This window comes from Hoplias malabaricus, chromosome 3 (assembly GCF_029633855.1).
Source record: "Hoplias malabaricus isolate fHopMal1 chromosome 3, fHopMal1.hap1, whole genome shotgun sequence".
NCBI lineage: Eukaryota > Metazoa > Chordata > Actinopteri > Characiformes > Erythrinidae > Hoplias > Hoplias malabaricus.
In genome coordinates this window covers 8774887-8794907 of record NC_089802.1, presented here as the reverse complement: position 1 = coordinate 8794907, position 20021 = coordinate 8774887, and the positions used below count along the sequence as shown (strand labels likewise).

General features: G+C 41.1%; 1 protein-coding gene across 2 annotated transcripts in view; it reads right to left on the bottom strand.

Moving 5' to 3' along the window:
• Nucleotides 1–1345: 1345 nt before the first annotated feature.
• bmpr1ab (bone morphogenetic protein receptor, type IAb) overlaps nucleotides 1346–20021 on the bottom strand; it is a 40609-nt gene continuing 21933 nt past the window's right edge. For both annotated transcript variants that reach the window (XM_066662753.1, XM_066662754.1), the window contains exons 4-13: nucleotides 8508–8679; nucleotides 8307–8409; nucleotides 7968–8067; nucleotides 7770–7866; nucleotides 7360–7495; nucleotides 6102–6294; nucleotides 4930–5227; nucleotides 4150–4325; nucleotides 3138–3268; nucleotides 1346–3014 (exon numbers count right to left, since the gene is read on the bottom strand). In XM_066662753.1, the coding sequence (XP_066518850.1) occupies nucleotides 2889–3014; nucleotides 3138–3268; nucleotides 4150–4325; nucleotides 4930–5227; nucleotides 6102–6294; nucleotides 7360–7495; nucleotides 7770–7866; nucleotides 7968–8067; nucleotides 8307–8409; nucleotides 8508–8679 (1532 nt within the window). In that variant the 3' untranslated portion in view covers nucleotides 1346–2888. The remainder of the gene's footprint in view (nucleotides 3015–3137; nucleotides 3269–4149; nucleotides 4326–4929; nucleotides 5228–6101; nucleotides 6295–7359; nucleotides 7496–7769; nucleotides 7867–7967; nucleotides 8068–8306; nucleotides 8410–8507; nucleotides 8680–20021) is intronic.

Below are 20021 nucleotides of genomic sequence, written 5' to 3'. Positions count from 1 at the left end.
AACTGTTTTGTTAGCGTTCATATTAGGCTCAAGTACATTGGACTCTGTGGGAGAAGCTTTGCTCACATTGTGTTAGGCCACAGATATATTTTACTTCCAATATTACCTTCTGGGGCCATAGTGGGTTTTAGGCTGGGAATGAGGTTATAACTGTTATAACTTAAATGAAAAGGTTTAAAATTGGGTTGTAATTAAGTAAAACAGGATTCTTAGTTCTACAGGTGTTTTCTTGTCTCAATAATTCATTCTATATGACATGGTTAGAATAAATAGCACATGCAGTCATTTTTTTCTATCCCATTATATATATAATACATATATTTATGATTTTCTGAACCAAAATTATCAGACAAACGAGTTTCCCAAATCACTCCTGTTAATAAGATTTGGCTAGAATCCTATCTGGCATTTCCTAGTGTGATTTAATGGCATGTTCAAGATGAAATGAGCCAGAGATGACCTGGTATTGTGACTTTTTCCAAACTGGCCTGAAGTGTGACTGATGCGCTTGAGAGGTTCTAATGACTTCAGTCCAACACTTACAAATAAAGTGTCTCTGACACAATGCCATAGAGGAAATACATTTCCCAAAAAAAAATTCACTGAAAGGTCAGGTAACAAAGTAGCTTCTCTGTGGCATCAGTTAAAAGCTTTGTTTTTGGGCCGTCTATTTGTAAAAGTGTAGGGCTGGGTCTTGGACAGAACACAGTAAGAATGAATGTATATGGAACTAGTCTCACAGGGTGGAGGATATCTCAGAGCGAGAATGCTTGGAGACAACTATGAGAAATATGGGCTAGAAAGTAGGTTATTTAGCTATTTATATTTGTGTCATGACATATTTATTGGGCGGCACGGTGGTGCAGCAGGTAGTGTCGCAGTCACACAGCTCCAGGGACCGGAGAGTTCGATTCCTGCTCCGGGTGACTGTCTGTGAGGAGTGTGGTGTGTTTTCCCCGTGTCTGCGTGGGTTTCCTCCGGGTGACTGTCTGTGAGGAGTGTGGTGTGTTCTCCCTGTGTCTGCGTGGGTTTCCTCCGGGTGACTGTCTGTGAGGAGTGTGGTGTGTTCTCCCCGTGTCTGCGTGGGTTTCCTCCGGGTGACTGTCTGTGAGGAGTGTGGTGTGTTCTCCCTATGTCTGCGTGGGTTTCCTCCGGGTGACTGACTGTGAGGGGTGTGGTGTGTTCTCCCTGTGCGCGTGTGGGTTTCCTCCAGGTGATTGTCTGTGAGGGGTGTGGTGTGTTTTCCCCGTGTCTGCGTGGGTTTCCTCCGGGTGACTGTCTGTGAGGAGTGTGGTGTGTTCTCCCTGTGTCTGCGTGGGTTTCCTCCGGGTGACTGTCTGTGAGGAGTGTGGTGTGTTCTCCCTGTGTCTGCGTGGGTTTCCTCCGGGTGACTGTCTGTGAGGAGTGTGGTGTGTTCTCCCCGTGTCTGCGTGGGTTTCCTCCGGGTGACTGTCTGTGAGGAGTGTGGTGTGTTCTCCCTATGTCTGCGTGGGTTTCCTCCGGGTGACTGACTGTGAGGGGTGTGGTGTGTTCTCCCTGTGTGCGTGTGGGTTTCCTCCGGGTGATTGTCTGTGAGGGGTGTGGTGTGTTCTCCCTGTGTGCGTGTGGGTTTCCTCCGGGTGCTCCGTTTCCTCCCACAGTCCAAAAACACACGTTGGTAGGTTGATTGACGACTCAAAAAGTGTCCGTAGGTGTGAGTGAGTGTGTTGCCCTGTGAAGGACTGGCGCCCCCTCCAGGGTGTATTCCTCCAGGGTCTATTCCTGTAGGCTCTGGATCCACCGTGACCCTGAATTGGATAAGCGGTTACAGATAATGGATGGATGGACATATTTATTACCTTGTGTAAAGCAAAAAGCAATTTCATTATCTGACAGTAGTGTTCGCAGAGCTGGATTGTTTAGACGTATTGTTTCAGTTGTTGTTTACTGTATGTGTTGCATACGTTACACATTTAAAGAGAACTAGAAGAAAACTTTGTGGGTTTTAAAGGACATCTACCTCTGTTTACAGCAGATTTCACCACAGCCTAGCACAACGTTTAAAAAAAGTTGTCTCCAGCTGATATTCTCATTACAAGATCATCTCTGGCCCCTGAGACTGATACAAAACTTTAAGACACTCCCCCCTGCTGTCAGGAGGTCAACATAACATTAAATGGACATGTTTTTGTTTTAAAGTAGAGAATACATAAAAGACAAATTCACAGGATTATTTTTTTAAATAACAGTAAGTAGTTACGGGGAATAATTACATTTCTCTGATAATACAGGACACAAAGTTTTAAATAGGTATGCACCTGTGGCATACGCTGCACAGGGTCTATATTTAAAGCAGCCATTTATAGACTGCTGGGCACACTGTAGCACAGTTCCAAGCAGCCAGTTGGATGGCAATCACTTAAAATTCCTCCATTCAGATACGCGTGTCTCCTCGGCTTTCTCCCAACGTTCCTGTACTTTGTTTCCAGTCCTTTCATATAACGGCATGTGGTGCCATTTTATTTCTCCACATCATATTTCAAGGCTTTCACAGAAAGCACCACTTTACTTGGCAATTCTCTCTCAATCTAAGAGTGCCTGAAGTCTTGGAGCTGTGGATGACCTGCGCCGGGGAAGCAGATGCCTCACTGCCTCGGTGGGAAGTGTTCTGGATTGTGTCTTGCAGCAGTACGTCTGTAGATGTGACGAAGCACATGCTGTCCAGCAGAGGATGCTACAATGTCACTGGGAGTGTTACTGCAGTGGGACGAGATGATCCCAGCAAAATAGAAGTGCTCCGCTCAACAGCACCCCCTTCAGTTCTGTTTATGACTCAATAAATCATATGTAGAGCATTCATTTTATAAAAAAGGGTCCTTCTCCTCTCTGCCATAAGGAGGGAATACAGCTCATATTTTTATGTCCTGTGATTCCACCATTTTGGCAAGTGTTTTCTTTACTCGTAGAGCGGTAAGGCGAGAGGCTGGATTATGGGCCCAGCACTCGGACATCAGTTTCAGCATGGCTCTGAGACACTGTAAAAAGGAGAAAGAAAGAAGACCAGTTTGTGAGATGAAAGATGTCACTATAGCTTTATAGGTAAGGTATTTAGTCATTGGTCAATTCTATGCATCTGTGAGCAATCAAAACTTCATTACCTCATCACTGTTCCAGCGGTTTGAAACTGCAGGCCTCATGCCCTTTACACACACTACTTCCCTCATATCTTCATAAGATGGATCTGAAGGAACCACGTCCCAGTAAGGCACCTGGTACTCTTCTGCAATGCCTGAAAAGCCAAGAAATCAGAGGTTAGGCAACTCTAATTTAATAGCTATGCTATTACATGGCAATGTTAATGCCATCTTAATCATTAAGATATTGTTAGATGTGTAGAGTAAGATACCAAGAGACTAGCCATGCTACTTCTCTCAAAACCACATTCAAGGAATGGCCCTGATTCAATACAAGTGCCAGTACCCTGCAGATTACACTGGACTGGATATCAGCGGATAATAAAACGAGCCTAATCTGATTGTTTTACCACTCAACCTGAAATATCAGACTAAATAAAACATACAATAATAATAGTATACATATATAACCTAATGAATAATGAGTGATTAGTAAGGTATGACCCCATCAGTCATTATCTGTAAGCGCTTATCCAGTTCAGGGTCGCGGTGGGTCCAGAGCCTACCTGGAATCATTGGGCGCAAGACGGGAATACACCCTGGAGGGGGTGCCAGTCCTTCACAGGGCAACACACACACACACACACCCCTACGGACACTTTTGATTCACCAATCCACCTACCAACGTGTGTTTTTGGACTCTGGGAGGAAACGCACACGGACACGGGGAGAACAGTCACCCGGAGTGGGACTCGAACCCACAATCTCCAGGCCCCTAGAGATGTGTGACTGCAACACTACCTGCTGCGCCACCGTGCTGCCCATGACCCCATCAGCATTATGATAATAACACAAACAGATTAAAAACTGCACACATATACATTGTAAGCTGCATTTTGGGGGGTGCTTATGTTTTCTAATTTTGCAAAAGTCTTTTTCCCTAACAGCTTTCATAGTAGGTTTTTTAAAAGAAAAAATATCCAATAAAATAAACCCAGAGATACATACACATGCATGTAAACACAATAGAACATACCTCCTGTAACACATCTCCGGGCCATCTCCCAAACGACTAGGCCGTAGCTGTAGATGTCTGCCATGATATAAGCCTGGAAGTGATTCTTATTCAGTGTCTCGTCCAGCACTTCGGGAGCCATGTAACGCCGAGTGCCCATCCTCGTACTTAGAGGGACGTCTACTTCATTGGTGTCACTGGAAAGAACCACAAGGCTATAAAATACCAGCACAGAAAAGCAGTAATGGCACACAATAATATATATACACACATTTAATGCTTGAGAGAAATCTGCACTTACTCAAAGATTTCAAGCATAAAAATGATTGTTGTAAAATCTAATGTGATATTGTAGTTTCAAAGAGTTCTTTTAGTCTTACACAGGCTTAATGTACCATTCAGTCAAGTGTCAACTAAATATAACATTAGCTTTTTAAGCACATATTTACTCACAATAATGGCCTGTCTGTCAACATGTGATTAAATGCTGTATACTGCTTGCCTTCAGAGTTTATAGAGAGGTGTGTGCACAGCAAATTGTGTGTTGCTGTTTTCCTTCAGTCACTCAGCTATACCTGATTACTGCAACCTCATAATTTTCCTTTCGCAGTATCAGGCAGAGGAGGATGTTGATCATGAGAGATGGCAGTAAACACAGACACAGCCAACCATAACTGAAGGGCTGCAGAGGTCTAGATCCTGTTTATATTCCTATGCGCTATGTTTTTCTTTCTGTGCAATACTGAATCATGTATTGAGAGTCATGGAACTGCATGCAATTATTAAGTGAATACCTATTACCTATTGTATTTAACAGCCAGGCCCAGGTCGGCGATACAGCAGGTTCCGTTCTTCTTAATGAGGATGTTCTTGCTCTTTAGATCTCTGTGGGCGATGGCAGGTTTGCCCTGGGTGCCGTAGATCTCAGTGTGGAGGTGGCACAGGCCGCAGGCTGCAGAGTATGCCAGTCTCAGCAGAGCCTGCGTGTCCAGTGTGGTGAACTTCAGATAGTCGTACAGAGAGCCATTCTCGTGGTAGTCTGTGATGAGGAAGAGCTGAGTGAAAGCTCCTGTGCCCTTTATATCAGCTGCAATGAAACCTAGAGAAAGGAAAAAGAGGGATATCTAATATATGCTGTGCAGGTCCAGTTTAATTAATTATTTTTTCAACCACTTAAAAATATTCGGCCCGCTTCATGTTCAACACAAACCCTTCAGCTGATAAAGAGCCTCTTAAGACAAAAAAAAGTAATCTGATCAGATGGGACTGATTGTGGTCGAACAAAAGTCTGCAGGAAGGTAGATTTCCAGAGTCAGTGTTGGTGACCAATGATATAAAATGTATTCAAAATCACGTTAACTGACTACAATATTCTAAGATTCTTACAGATCCTAAATAGATTGAATTGAACAACCACATTCCGATTAACATATGACACACAGATGCATTTTATCATAGATCTTATTCCCCTCAGTAAATATTGTTCCTTTTCTGATACACAATATAAACACAATACACTTCATCCATCCATCCATTATCTGTAAGCGCTTATTCAATTTTAGGGTCGCGGGGGGTCCAGAGCCTACCTGGAATCATCGGGCGCAAGGCGGGAATACACCCTGGAGGGGACGCCAGTCCTTCACAGGGCACAATACACTTCAATGGTTTGAAAATGTGCCAAATTTCACTTAATTATTTAAAAGCATGTTATCATACATACACTACTCTACAAGAGGAAAAACGCCAACAAACACAGGATAGAGCACAATGTGTGTAAGACATAGCAGGTGTTACATGACTGAATCAGATTCAATACCTGATACTGAACCTGTACCATCCTCAATTATTAAATCACTAATATCATCATCATCATCATCTTTTTCGCTTAATCTATTTCATGGTCACAGGACCACTAATATGCATCATGTTAAACCTTATTCCAAAGTGTTTGGATATAGAGCTGTGTGACATACCAAGTATATTCTCGTGTCTCATCAGTACAGTCTGGTAGATTTCAGTTTCTCTAAACCAGCTGGCTTCCTCACGAGTGAAAAATATCTTCACTGCCACCTTCTCTCCTCTCCAGCGTCCCAGCCAAACTTCCCCATACCGACCCTTTCCAATCTGACGCACCATCTGGATCTGCTTAGCAATGGTGCGCTGGACCTAGGAATGTGAAAGGATCAGAGTTCACTCCATCACATAATGTCCAGCAGGTAGACTGCATTAAGTCTGCAAGACAAATGTCTTTTTAATAGCAAATACAACTTAACTACAATACAATATGAACAGCTGAATATCTGAAGTTATTACAAAAGTGAATTAAAAGTATATGGTTAGGTCTGAAGGCTGATACAATACAAAAAGTTCTGTAAAACAAGTTTCTACACCACAATCTAACAGAGAATACACACTGTAACGGACAGGAAATTCACTGACGTTTAGTGAACTGTATTATTTATCATACCACATTGAAGTGCAACTAGTAATAATGTCCTAGTCCTAATGTCTGTCTTTAAACGCAAACCTTAAACCCATCTTCCTGTCCTGAATTTTGTAAACTAGGGTGACCAGACGTCCTCTTTTACCCAGACATGTACTCTTTTTTTAGACTTAAAAAAATGTCCGGGCGGAATCTCACAAGCGTCCGGCATTTTGTTTTTCTAGAGCTTACATAAAATTTGGAGAAGCGTTTCGTTCACAAACTAGTCCCGCCCTCCCCTACTCCAAATGGTTCGCTTGAGTGCAAAGGGGGCGTGTTAAAGTAGCCTAAAATCTTCTGATTGGACGGTCTGACTGTAGAGCTACCGTTATTGGTCGATAACCTTCTCTGTTAATATTTAATTGGTCAGTCTGCACGTCAGTTGTCCTGGTTTACGTCAGGCAAAGCTCATGTACCTACCCTCATCAGCAGCTATGCCGAAACGTAAATGTAAGTTCTCGGATGAATTAAAAAAGAAATTCCCATGTTTTGTGTAGCAAATAAGGACCTAAAAGCACACATAGGTTCAGCTAAGCATACAACGGCAGCGAGGGGCGAGAGCTCAGTGTTTGTTAATTACACGTTCCGGCAAATATATAACATTTGGGTTTTATTATTTTTATATATAAAGTTCAAGGCAATATTTTATTAGATTTCTGAGAAAAATGTACAACACATGTTTGCACGTTAAATCTTCTAATCCTCAGATAATCTAATAGAACTCGAGACAGGTAGATGTCGTTTAGTACCAGCAGGGGGAGCCCTGATCCGGAGCCTGTGCTGGACTGGTTGATGAGGTCTTTGAGAGACTCTCCAACAGGGATAAAGGCCTCGTCCTGCTCCAGGTCTCTTTGGTAGCGTCTCCGCTCCGTCTGCAGCTTATACCTGAACAAACATACACAAAGCAATCAAGTTACTGCATGCTACCATCATTCATTTTTACTGTGCTATTCAGCAGGTATACCTACTGCTACTTATCACAATCCCACACATACTCACTGAACTCCTGCCGCTATCTGCATTACAATCAACTTACAATCTTAACTGCCTGTACTGGGTGTGCCTTGCGTCTGTACTACGAGTGAGTCAGTCAGTCAGGGACTGAGGCAGTAATAAAATGTGTTAAGTTTTATTTAAATTTTTTATTTTATTTTATCACCTGTAGTAACACACGACCGTAACTGCTATGAGAGTGAAGCAGCACACAGTCACTGAGATGAGGAAGGCCAGCCAGTGTGCGTGCCCAAATAAAGGATCTGCATTAGGACAGAGACATAAGAACACATTAAATACAAGAGGAAACAAGCAGGATGAAAATGTAAACTAGATTTTGTTCACACTCTTAGCTCCTCTTCACCTTGGATAATAGGAGGAGGAAGAGTCGGCTGCAAGTCCCTGTTACAGAAATTTGTGGAACAGCATTCGATCGTCCGCCTCGTCTGAGCATTGGGTGAATCCTGTCACACATTTTGATCATTTGCACAGTAGTCTTCAAAATCCAGAAACTTGAAAACTTGCTATTAAAGCTTGAATAACTAATAGAAATAGAAACACACACTGCTTGGCTCTATTAAGTGCTACCAGTTTTAATGGATTCAATGTTTGAGGTTTGATGGCATGTAATGCATAAGCATAACATAATGGCAGAAACCAGGAGTCATTTCTTAATGAACACTAAAGGAGAAATAAAGTGTACCTTGCACTGGAAGTGGGAGCCTTCGTATTTCATACAGCCAGATGTGAGAACAGCATCCCCATGCTCATCCTCCTCGATAATGGCAAAGCACTGTCCATTGGTCCTACATAAACATTAAGGTCAGTCACGGTGTTATTGGATTTAACTTGGAGATTGTGATGAGTTTGATGTAAAGGCTACTGTCGTGGTCAGGTGACTTACTCGCAGGTGTTGTTAGTGGCGTCCTCGGGGCAGTGTCCAGAGCAGTAGCAGCTGAGGAAGCGGGCAGCGTCCTCCGGGGCCACGGTGGAGCCGTCAGCTGCCTGAGATCTCCTTGAGTCTGAGCCATGTTTCACCCCTGTACCATGCAACATGTAGTCTGGGTTCTGACCCCCTACGAACACATTAAAGACATGAATACGTTATTTTTAACGTTCTGAGATCCAGAAGCTATTAAAGCGATAAAAATCAAACTGCATTTATGTACATGACTGTAGTATATCATTATCAATATTAAAATGTTGAATGCTAGCGATGTACCACTTTAAAATAAGACTACACTTATAACAGGTTATAAATGATGTACAGTCATTGTGGTAAACACATCAATCATTAATAATCATTTATAACACAGACAGAACAGTGACTAATTGTTTGCAAAATAGTGAACCCACATAGTGAACGTCTACAGAGTTAAACCTCAGATCTTGTTGGGCACTGACCTTAATTTGTCTTCTCCATCAGTCGACACTAAGCCTGTCAGCTTCAACACATTTTTTTATGTTTAACCATTTAACCACCAAGCCTAATCAATTAACCACTGACAGATTATCATCACTGATTTAAAAAAAGAAAAGAAAATGTGGTGTGTACCTAAACATATGAGGTGAAAGTTAGCTTCTCTTTACCTTGACATTTCCAGTAAGTTATGACACTTTTAGAATAAAACTTTGACAGATCATTGTGGCCCTTTCTATTTCTGTGTAAAAATGGATTATTAATGACCTTTAAGGTGTTTACAGCCAGTCCTTCACAGGGTGACCCACACTCACACCTATGGACACTTTTGAGTCGCCAATCCACCTAGTAACATGAGTTTTTGGACTGTGGGAGGAAACCGGAGCACCCGGAGGAAACCCATGCGGACACAGGGAGAACAAACCAAACTCCTCACAGACAATCACCCAGAGGAAACCCACACAGACACAGGGAGAACACACCACACTCCTCACAGACAGTCACCCGGAGGAAACCCACACAGACACAGGGAGAACACAACACACTCCTCACAGACAGTCACCCGGAGGAAACCCACACAGACACAGGGAGAACACACCAAACTCCTCACAGACAGTCACCCGGAGGAAACCCACACAGACACAGGGAGAACACACCACACTCCTCACAGACAGTCACCCGGAGCGGGACTCGAACCCACAACCTCCAGGAGCTGTGTGACTGCTACACTACCTGCTGCGCCACTGTGCCACAGCCCAATTAATAACCATGTAATACAAATTTGTCCAAACCATTCATAAACCTTTATACGTGTGGTCTTATTGTAAAGTGATACCATGCTTTTTTAAAAAAAAAAAAACACAGAATCTGTTTTATTATATTATTTAAAGACAGAGTCACATGTGGCTCGTTCAGACCATTTCATATACAGATTTTCAACTGGGCTGAAAAGAAGGGCATGCTGTAATGCTATGGTCTGGGTGGTAGACTAAACAAGCATACCCAGGTGTTATGGCCGATTAACATCTTGACTGAGTCAGGAACCTCAAGATTGATTCATTAATGTTGTTTTGGTGGATCACATATACACCATGACGTCATTAAGAAAAAAAAAAAAAAATAAAATAAAAACACAAATACACACCCAAGTCTTGTACTGTGAGACTGGGAATTTCAAATCTAGGCTTACAACATTCTAGTGTTACAACATCAAACGCACAGCAAACACAGGTGTGAAGGACAGATATGAAAATCTGAATGTATGTAATCACAATCTATGTTTTCAAAAGCACCGTAAGCCAATAAGAGACTAAAGAGGATCGTCACATTTAAAAACAAGCACAAAGATCCTTCCATTCAAAAGAGAGCATGCATTGCATTTCAGTGTTGAAAATCACACACAGGATCTCGGTCAAATACATGGCAGGCGGCACAGCATGACCAAAACAGCCTCAGACTGCGAGTAAGAGACGCAGATAAAGACTGGAAGGGGGACAAAAGGAAAAGGCAGAAACACGGATGTCTGAGAACTGTAACCTGATCTGTGTGTGAGTGTGTATGCGTGCCTGTCTCAGACAGACAGGGTGCATATTCCCCAGGCACAAAGGCCTCAGTGTTCAGCCGTGTGGTTCCTCTTAAAGTCATGCTGCTGCTGCTGTTCAGCCTGCAGGTCCAGACAGGCCTCACCTCCGTCAAAATAAAGCCCATGGCCATGGCCATGCTGATGTTTACTCAAACACCACATTCCACACCTAGCGCCCCCCTCCTTTACCAGAGTCAGCCCCACACCTCACTGTAGCACAAACACCTCAGCCCTTATCCTCATCCTTAGATAGCACTCTTTCTCAGTCTCTATAACCCAAGCCTTCACTGTCAATACCAGATGGGATAGCTCATCCCTTTCATCGTACACACACACACACATTTTACATATATATATATATATATATATATATATATATCGTTCATTGCATATCAGCGCTCTGATACCAGGCAGCGACACCTCTGGCTGTATCAGCCTGGGTGGAGTCAGCCTGTCTGATATACTGCCTGATATCCACACTGAGCTGGAGCCACACAGCCAGCAGCCTTTCAACTCCAAAACACTGATACCAGCTGCAGAGAAGCAAAGACTACAGGAGAGAGTGAGATTGGGAAATAAACGATAGAGACAGAATGAAAGAGAACAGTGGGAATGAGATACTGAGACTGAGAAAGAGAGGAGAGAGAAAGTAGACAGAGGAAGAGCAAGACAGAGGTGCCAAAAAAGAATAACAGATGAATAAACTAAAAGAGATGACAGAGGTTTTCGAGCTCATTGTAAACACTAATTATCAACTGTTCACATAATCAACAAAAATGATTTTGGTCACAATAATGCACACAAATCTCTAACTAGTTGTCTATTGTTCAGCAAAACATTTAAACGCATTACTACCATGGCGACAGGGTTTCTAAAATGTATCATTTGAACGGGACTGAATGTAACAACTGTGAAGAATGTGTGTATTGTTCCTGTGTCCGCATGGGTTTCCTCCAGGTACTCCATCTTCTACCCACAGTCCAAAAATCACACATTGGTAGGTGGACTGTCTACTCAAGTGTCCATATGTGCGAGTGAGTGAGTGAATGTGTGAGTGCGTGTCGCCCTGTGAAGACCGGCGCCCCCTCCAGGGTCTGTTCCTGCCCTGCGCCCAGTGATTTCGGGTATCTGAACTGGATACACGGTTATAGACAATGAATGAATTGATGAATGAATGAACCAAAGTAAATTAGCACTATCACAAACTATAATTACAGTTATTTTAACTTCACATACAGTGCAGAAAAGTTCCATAACACTCACCAGGCTATTTTTCAATATACATCATTTTATATATACGTATTTTTCTGCATAGTGTAATGTATCTTAATATGGTCACAGTGCAAGGCACCTCACCAGCAGAATAAAGAACAATATCATAACAATCCTGAATAAAAATAGATAAAAACTGTGCGAAAGACAATTAATGGGAAATAATTAAAGGTCACATCAGCTGCACTGGGATAAGACCTGAGAAGACTGGCTTACACCATTCTCTCCGACACAAACACACACACACACACACACACATTTTCCTTCTCCAGTCTCCCTCTTTCACCTTCTTCCTCATGTTCTAGAGCTTTTCCAGACACTGGCTTGTGTGTCAGTGATATAAATCTCTTGTTTATGTGTCAGGGTTTGATTTTTGCAGTTGAGAAATGTTCCGTTTGATGCTGCGGAAAAAAGCGTCCCTTGGCCCTTCCATTAAGCTGAGCGTAAAATACACATGTTGAAAGTGTTTAATTTTATATCTTTGATCACCTCGCAGTTTAGGCCAGGCGCCGCCACTGTCAAACAGTGCCTTGAGCGGTAATGGACAAGGAACCGGTAACATAAACACTGTTTGACAAAAAGAGGAGACTACTCATACGAGGTGAGAGTCCACACTGGGTCGTCCCTCAGACACAGAGCACACACATACACAAACAGAGCCCTGTTCCACTCCCTCTCCACCAGAGACCAGTAAATTTGAGGCAGGAATGTGAGGAGTGGAGCCAGCGCTCAGGCTGCTTTAAGTAGGCCTGTAAAAGCCAGAGCAATCTGTCATGTGTTCACTTCCACACATCTTGATGGCCAAGGCACGAACATGTAAGCATCTACCACTCAAAACCAAAATAATGCTACACCAAAGGTTTCTAATACTTTCTTGGATCATCCAAGACTTAAAGAAAGACAGTCCTCTGTAATAAACGCTGAAGGAAATAAGCAAGATGAAAAAGTGAACAGTGCTGAGCCCCACAGCCACATAAATACTGTATTTATATAAAAAAAATCATAATAGTTCTACACAGTACAGTGTACAGAATACAACTGAAAAACTACTACTACAGGTATATCTTACATGTGCATCATCTTTCCAAGGCTCAGTATCATTTTCAAATCTATCTATAGATAAATATATATACACATATAAAAAAATAATATATTTCATTTCAGCACATTTTAATTTTTGAGATTTGGGGGAAAAAACAGTTTACTGTAAAGAAATGTATGGATCTAGATTTATTTACAGTCGTAGTGATAGGAGCCTGTGGTGAAGATAACACAGCTGTTTTATTTTCCAACTCAAATAACATGCGAACTGCTATTTGTCCCATTCACACTTTGCATTAACATCCGTTTCCTCTGATCATGTCGCGATAGGTCTAACACTTAAAAAACTCAAGTTTTTGTCCTAGGAGCATAATCAATGCACCCCATAAACCCAGAATGCTGTCCCTTTCAAATATGTATAGTTCGCTGTTTAAAAAAAAAAAGAATGAAAGGCACATTTCAGTCTGAGAGTTACACACCACAAGAATAACGTGGTCATATGCATCTCTGACCACCTCTGAAAACGGTTTGAGTGATTGGATCGGACTGGGTCTGTGTCTTAATAGGCATGAAACTTTTTGTGGACTGCTTGGAGGGAAAATAAAAAAAATAAATAAAAAATTTAAGCAGTTACATTTTCACTGAGCCGTGTTTTAGCTTACGACACACGTACATTTACTTATCGTCCACAATAAGCATTCAGATACTTGTTTTACACTGACATCTTACCTCATGCTTTTCCATGTCTTTATAAGTGTATTTATGAACCTATTCGCCACTAGTGTAAACAATTCTGACTCAGTGTCACAATTTTATTTTCCAGAACGGCACATTGCTCGGCATAGCACACCTACAGTAGGTTATACAGAAATTTACTGGAATTCCGATTTAATTTAACAATATATTGTGCAAAGTGTGTTTAGAATAATAAAAAAAACACTAGGATTTGATGGATAGGACTATTCTAGAAATAAGACTGAGAATCTCAAAGCCACACAAAGAACCACAGAATTTGGGAGGCCTGCTAGAAACGAGACAAACAAGCCCAGAGATAGAGCGCACGAGTGTGTAAATCAGAGCACATGCAGTTTGTTGAGTTTGCTCCTCTGAGGGACGTCAATAGCTCAGATTACTGCACTGGTGAAGGCCATAAATGCATCGCGTCTTACTGCTCCTCCCTGAAAATTGAGCTCCTCTGCGTTTTTGGTGCTACATGTGTGCTTAATTCTGGCTGGCCGTCACACTGGAGTCTGAGGTCTGGCAGAGCTCAGCCTGTAATGAGTTGCTTTGACCGCATTCTCTAAGCCTGCAGGCTGCTCTACTCTACTCCACTCCAAACTGCACTGAGCTTAACTGAGCCTGCCTCTTAAAGAGACAGCAGCCCTTAGTTCAGTCCAGCTCCTAGCGCCAATGCTCTCATTCCCTGAGCCTCAGCACCACCACAGTACACACATTCCCAGTACACTCTTAAAAATGTAGGCTCCTGGTGTTCTAGACTTAGCATTCAGAGCTGACAAATGGAATCAATGCGAGTAAAAGCTTCGAATTATGCATAGGATCTTAAAACTTCAAAATGGCATTTTATTTAGCATTTTTCCCTCAAAAGTTCCTAAGACACTGTTCAAAATTGACTCCTGTTTATTTAATAAAAGGTACTTAAAATAACATACAGGGGGTCCTCGACTTACAAAGTTGATCCATTCCTAATCTGATCGTAAACCGATTTTCGGTGTAAGTCGGAACATACGTACATACTGTACGTAAATAACATACTGTAAGCACTTATTGTATCCTAACACCTATCCTCCTCGGTCCTGAGCCGCGTAATCGTGTATTCTTCCGCCGCGCACACCACACACGAAGTTCGCGTTACGACGTTTACGACGCAAAACCACTTACGTCGAAACAAGGCTTTATACAGTAAATGGGAGATGTGTCGTAACCACGAAACATCGTAACTCTGGACTGATGTAACCCGAGGATCTCCTGTATAGATTTATTATGATCGCAATAAACTGTATATTTCTTTGACCAATTTGTGGACACTGTCAGTATTTAAACGAGCAGTAGGTGGTGTCAATATCATTTTGATGTTCCACTGACCTGTCATTGCTACTCCAGGCTCATCACTGCAGAAACTGCACTATGTAACTTTTAGAGGAGTGTTGGACACAACTCCATCCCCCTTCCCTCCCCTTGATTTCAGTAAAGTTCCGCAAAAGTGAAATACACTTTGCATTTTCAGCCCAGGAGTGAACCACTAAATCTTGCCTAGTGTTGCTTTAAAGAGCACAGAGCAAATAGATAGTTTATGCTGTTTAAATAATCTGACAAATATATTATTAATTTATTATTATTTAATTATCATAGAAATATATGAAATACAAGTGTTTCCTCTCATTGTCCAGCCCTATGTTCTGAAATAAACAAAAGCAAAAGCAAAAGTGAGCCTCATAGTGCAGTCTTGCAGCTACACTACATTTAGTTAAGGCAACATTAAAAAAGGATGATGAGCTCTAGTTTTCCTCAAGCTAAAAGTCTTCTCTTCAGGGTGAACATCTGGGCTTTAACCCTTATAAAGCACAGGGCAGCAAAGGAGTTGAGCAGAGAACTCGTAAGACCTGGGACCAAAAAGGTGAGGGAGGAAATGCTGAGAATGCAGACACCGAAGCATGGAAACTTCACACCTTGATAAACAGGATACACCAGCTGTCTTATCACTGCTTTAGAGGAAGCATGTGAGATATTAGCTCTACCAAAAAAACATATACCATGTACAAGAACCACACAGCACTGCACACAGCAGATTACAATGTAAAATATAAACACAAACTACCTTAAAGGCAAAGAAAAAAAATTGTGGGTAAAAAATACAAATATAATTCTCCATTAAATATAATTTTTTTAAAAAGTTTATAATAAATTATATTACATATTGTGTAAACTAAGAAAAAGTCCCAAATAATAAAAAAAAAAGCTTCCCGAAGTGTACTGGGTTCCTTTGCGCTGCAGGAATGCTAGAGGCTTGGCTGAGTTATTGCATCATTTCCTGTTCTGAGTCTATAATCATGGCAGTGCTCATTTAAACAGCGTCTCTGTGTCTAAGGTAGAGCCGAGCAGAGTTGTACAAATCTATCACCGCTGTTAGGACACGGAATATCCCAGAGTAACCATTAACTTCATCAAAATAACATAAAAAAAACAAGCTCGTGTCATTTGTATGGGACAGTGGAGTTTTGTCAGCAGTTCCTCAGCACGACACACAGCAGCATCTCTCAGGCAGTTCAACCTAAGCCCAGACCAACACTGCAGGCTGGAAAAAACACAAACAGACTTATTGTCTGTACTTCTCAAGCGATACAACAATCTCTCCAACAGGTTTTCTGCCCGTGAGAAAAGGATTTAGCATAAGTGTTTAAAACAGAGTGAATAACAGCACACAACACACTGCCAGAATGAGATAATTAATGGTAACATGACTTTTTATAACAACAGCTCATCGTGTTTGTAATGATCATATGCTTCACAACAGGGGCTCAAATTTCAGAGGAAAATCTCCACAGCACTTAATCCTTCACTTTTAGAAGCCCAGCTTGTTAAAAGGGAATGGGTAAAAAGGAAAAAAAAGAGAACATATGGAAAACAAGGGCCTGCCCTAGACAGACCCATAAAATGTGTGCTGGCTTTATTAAAGTGAGTTTCTAATGGTCTCCGGGACACCTCCAAAGCCAAGCTCCCCACAGTACCACTACTGCAGGTGATAGTGTAATAGCGAGAGTGGAGTGGGCTTTCCCTATTGCCCAGCCCAAACAAACATACACACACAATGCTTTGGCCTCAGTTACGTCCTTTATGTCAGCTTCTGACTATCGTTTCCGGAGAACAGTGAGAATTTAGGGTGTTTGGTGGAGGCTAATGGCCATCAAACTGCATAATACAGGAAATGGTTAAAGTGTTAGGGAAACACAGAGCACCAACAATAGATTGAACAAGCTTCCTGTAGTAGGCCCGGGCAGCCAGCCGGCCACAAGTGCGAGGGCAGGCGAGAGGCAGGGATGTTTGCTCATGGGACAGAGCTGTTCGGGAAAGCTAATCACACAAACAATGCACAAGCTGTAAACTACAGTAACAGATAATGGAAAAGAAAGAGAGAGAGAGAGAGAGAGAGAGAGAGAAAGAAAGAGAGAGAGAGAAAAAGAGAGAGAAAGGAAGAAAGAAAGAAAGAAAGAAAGAAAGAGAGAGAGTAAGAAAGAAAGAAAGAAAGAAAGAAAGAAAGAAAAGAATTTTCTAGTGTTTTAGTTAATATCCTTAAATTCTGGCACACATTTAAACAGCATCAAGTCAAGCAAAAACAGTGAAAAACCTGTCATTTTCAAGCTAATTTTTTTTCAAATGAACAATTATTGTATACAATTTCAATAAATCAAATATTTTAATTTACAATTTTCTCCATTCTTTCTTTAGCTGACCATATCATGTGCCACAATAAGAAAAGGCCACTGGTTAAATCAAGTTACTATGTTTGCCCTCAGCTAAAAAAAAAGCTTCTTAATACCACTTCCACTTTTGTAAGAAGATGAACTCACAAACTCCAACTTCCCTCAATGCAAAAAACGCAGCTTCCTGAGAATTCCTTACCAAGAATCATGTGACCCATCCCATAAGAATGTGTGGGTTGACATGACACTTCTCTGAGTAATCACTGACCACTTGGATGAAAGCATTCACTATGAGGCAAAACCTGGCCTTGCCCAGCCTTGACAAAACAAAATGAAAAGAACATGCTCATCAACATTCGGCAGCCGTTTGTAAGTCCGACTCTTCTCCACACTCAGGGGTCCTTTGCAGTGTCTGGCGGTGATTGCCCTTTGTGTTAATGGCTTTGGCCATGTTTATGAGCATGGACGAACGGCTTTTAGCATCCGCTTCTGGAGCTGCAGCAACAACCAACCAAAATAACTAGAGCCTTTTCAATCAGGAAAGAGAGCATATTAAAATGTGATCTTTAATGTTTACATTTAATCTATAAATCTTAGTAGAGTTTAATCTCTGTCCAATAGGCTTTCCCCAGGAGGCTTAGAAGGGCCATAATTCCAGAGCTCTGCACAGGAAACCCTCTCTCCCATGGCTTTTTTGTTGCTAAAAATAAACACTGTTTAACTCTACAAGAAATTGTACCCAAAAATAGATAGTTTTTTTTTTGAGTAAAATAAACTCTCAGAACCTAAACAAAAACAGGCAGTGTGATTTGGTTACATCAGGAGTAACTGTTGGGTAGATTATCAGTGGTGTACAAAAGAGCTACTGTTACTGACAAGGATAAACTCTTAAAATAAGGGCAGTGTGGATATCTCGGACTAGATCTAATAAGGCAAAAAAACACCAAGACATGGCCATTTCAGCTTGTGTTATGTCATGTGTAATATAATAAACATGATGCTAAAGTAATTAAAAGTGAAAAGAAGTAAAGAAAGTCGGCTTTTGTCGGCAGAACTAGTTGACTTCAGGGCACGTTTTAAGTACAGTTCAAAGATAACATACTTCTTTATTTGCAGAAGCACAATGAAGCCCATTCATTTTGCCCAAATCCTTAAATCTACAGATACATGTTAATTCCAAGCCATCTCTCATCAGATACCACTAACAATGACTGTAAAACAGTATTCATGTAAAAATCCAATCCAAACATCTAATCACATTATTTACTTAATTCTCCCGGTCACACACCTCCACCCAAGAACACAAAAATGTTCTTCTTTGTTTAGCCAAATGGTTCTTTTGTGCTATCAATGGACCATTCACACTTAAGCACTGGAAGAAGAAATATAGGGATTCTCACATTACATCTACTCAACACTCTGAGAGGATGGAGTAAGGCGCTCAACAGATGTCTGCAGATAGCCTGTAGTAGAAGACATAGGCTATGTTAGAGACTTCTAAAGTTGACACAAAATGAAAACCAGGAAGCCTGTTAATGGATGGAAAATAATAATAACATGAATCCTAACAAAAACCTCAGCTAATTTAGCATTTGTTCTTTAATGCATCAATCATTCAATATGTAAATTGTTGACTGAAGCCATTTTAGTCATCAACATTGATGGACACGGCCATTATCATGCTGATTTGTAAAGGCCATCACTCATTAAAACAGTCAAACTACTGACATTATCATGAAAAGGCAGGGCAAAATCAATTCTCCTGACACTGCGCTGAGTGTTATAAGCTATTTTGGCATTTCTATAAATAATCAGAATTCATCATCTCAGAAAAAAGCCCTCTTCTCTAGTTTTCTCAAACCTAACAAAGCTAAAGCTTACTTCCAATAGAACATAGGAGCAGCTGGTGTGAGCAACACAAGGAATTGAGGGATTTTAGGACAAATTAGCAGTGGTACAGAGTGAGTATTTATGTAGATACCACTGTGGGGTTTACATTATCTAACTTGGGGAAGGGGGACGAAAAAAAACAAAACAAACAAAAACCTATCGCTTGCTTGCTGTATTATAATAGACAGGAGATATATAAATGTAATTCTTAAAACATTGTTTGAAAAAAAATATTCCAAAAACTGTATGATTTTTTTTCAGCTTGAAAGCAAAACAACAGCCCTCTGCTCACCCATTTAACAAAGACTACACTGCATGGGTTGCAGCCTTCAGGTTAATAAACATCATATAGTGCACCTACGTGAAGCAGAGGACATTATTTCTTTTGACAAGACAGTGGCAGTGTGCTGCACTTTGAATTACTTGTCCCGGTGTTGTTATAGAACTATGAACCATGGCATAAACCTTGTTAACTTTATATGAACCTTACATGCTGCATTAAATCTGTATTCATATTCTGCATACCACATGTCGCCATAATGATGGATAACTCCTTAAATTCTATTTAAAACACAGTAAACGTAACTGAATTCCAAATACCACAGGTTAAAGAAATGGCAGTGTATCCTTCAAAGTACTGCAACATCAAAAATAAAAATTAAGACAAATTTAATGAGATGTTGTACATAGGTAAACAATAAAAATATAAAAGGTAAACATACTACATGCTCTGGGAATCCAGTCAGTAGACTGATCTAATAGAATTTTTTCACC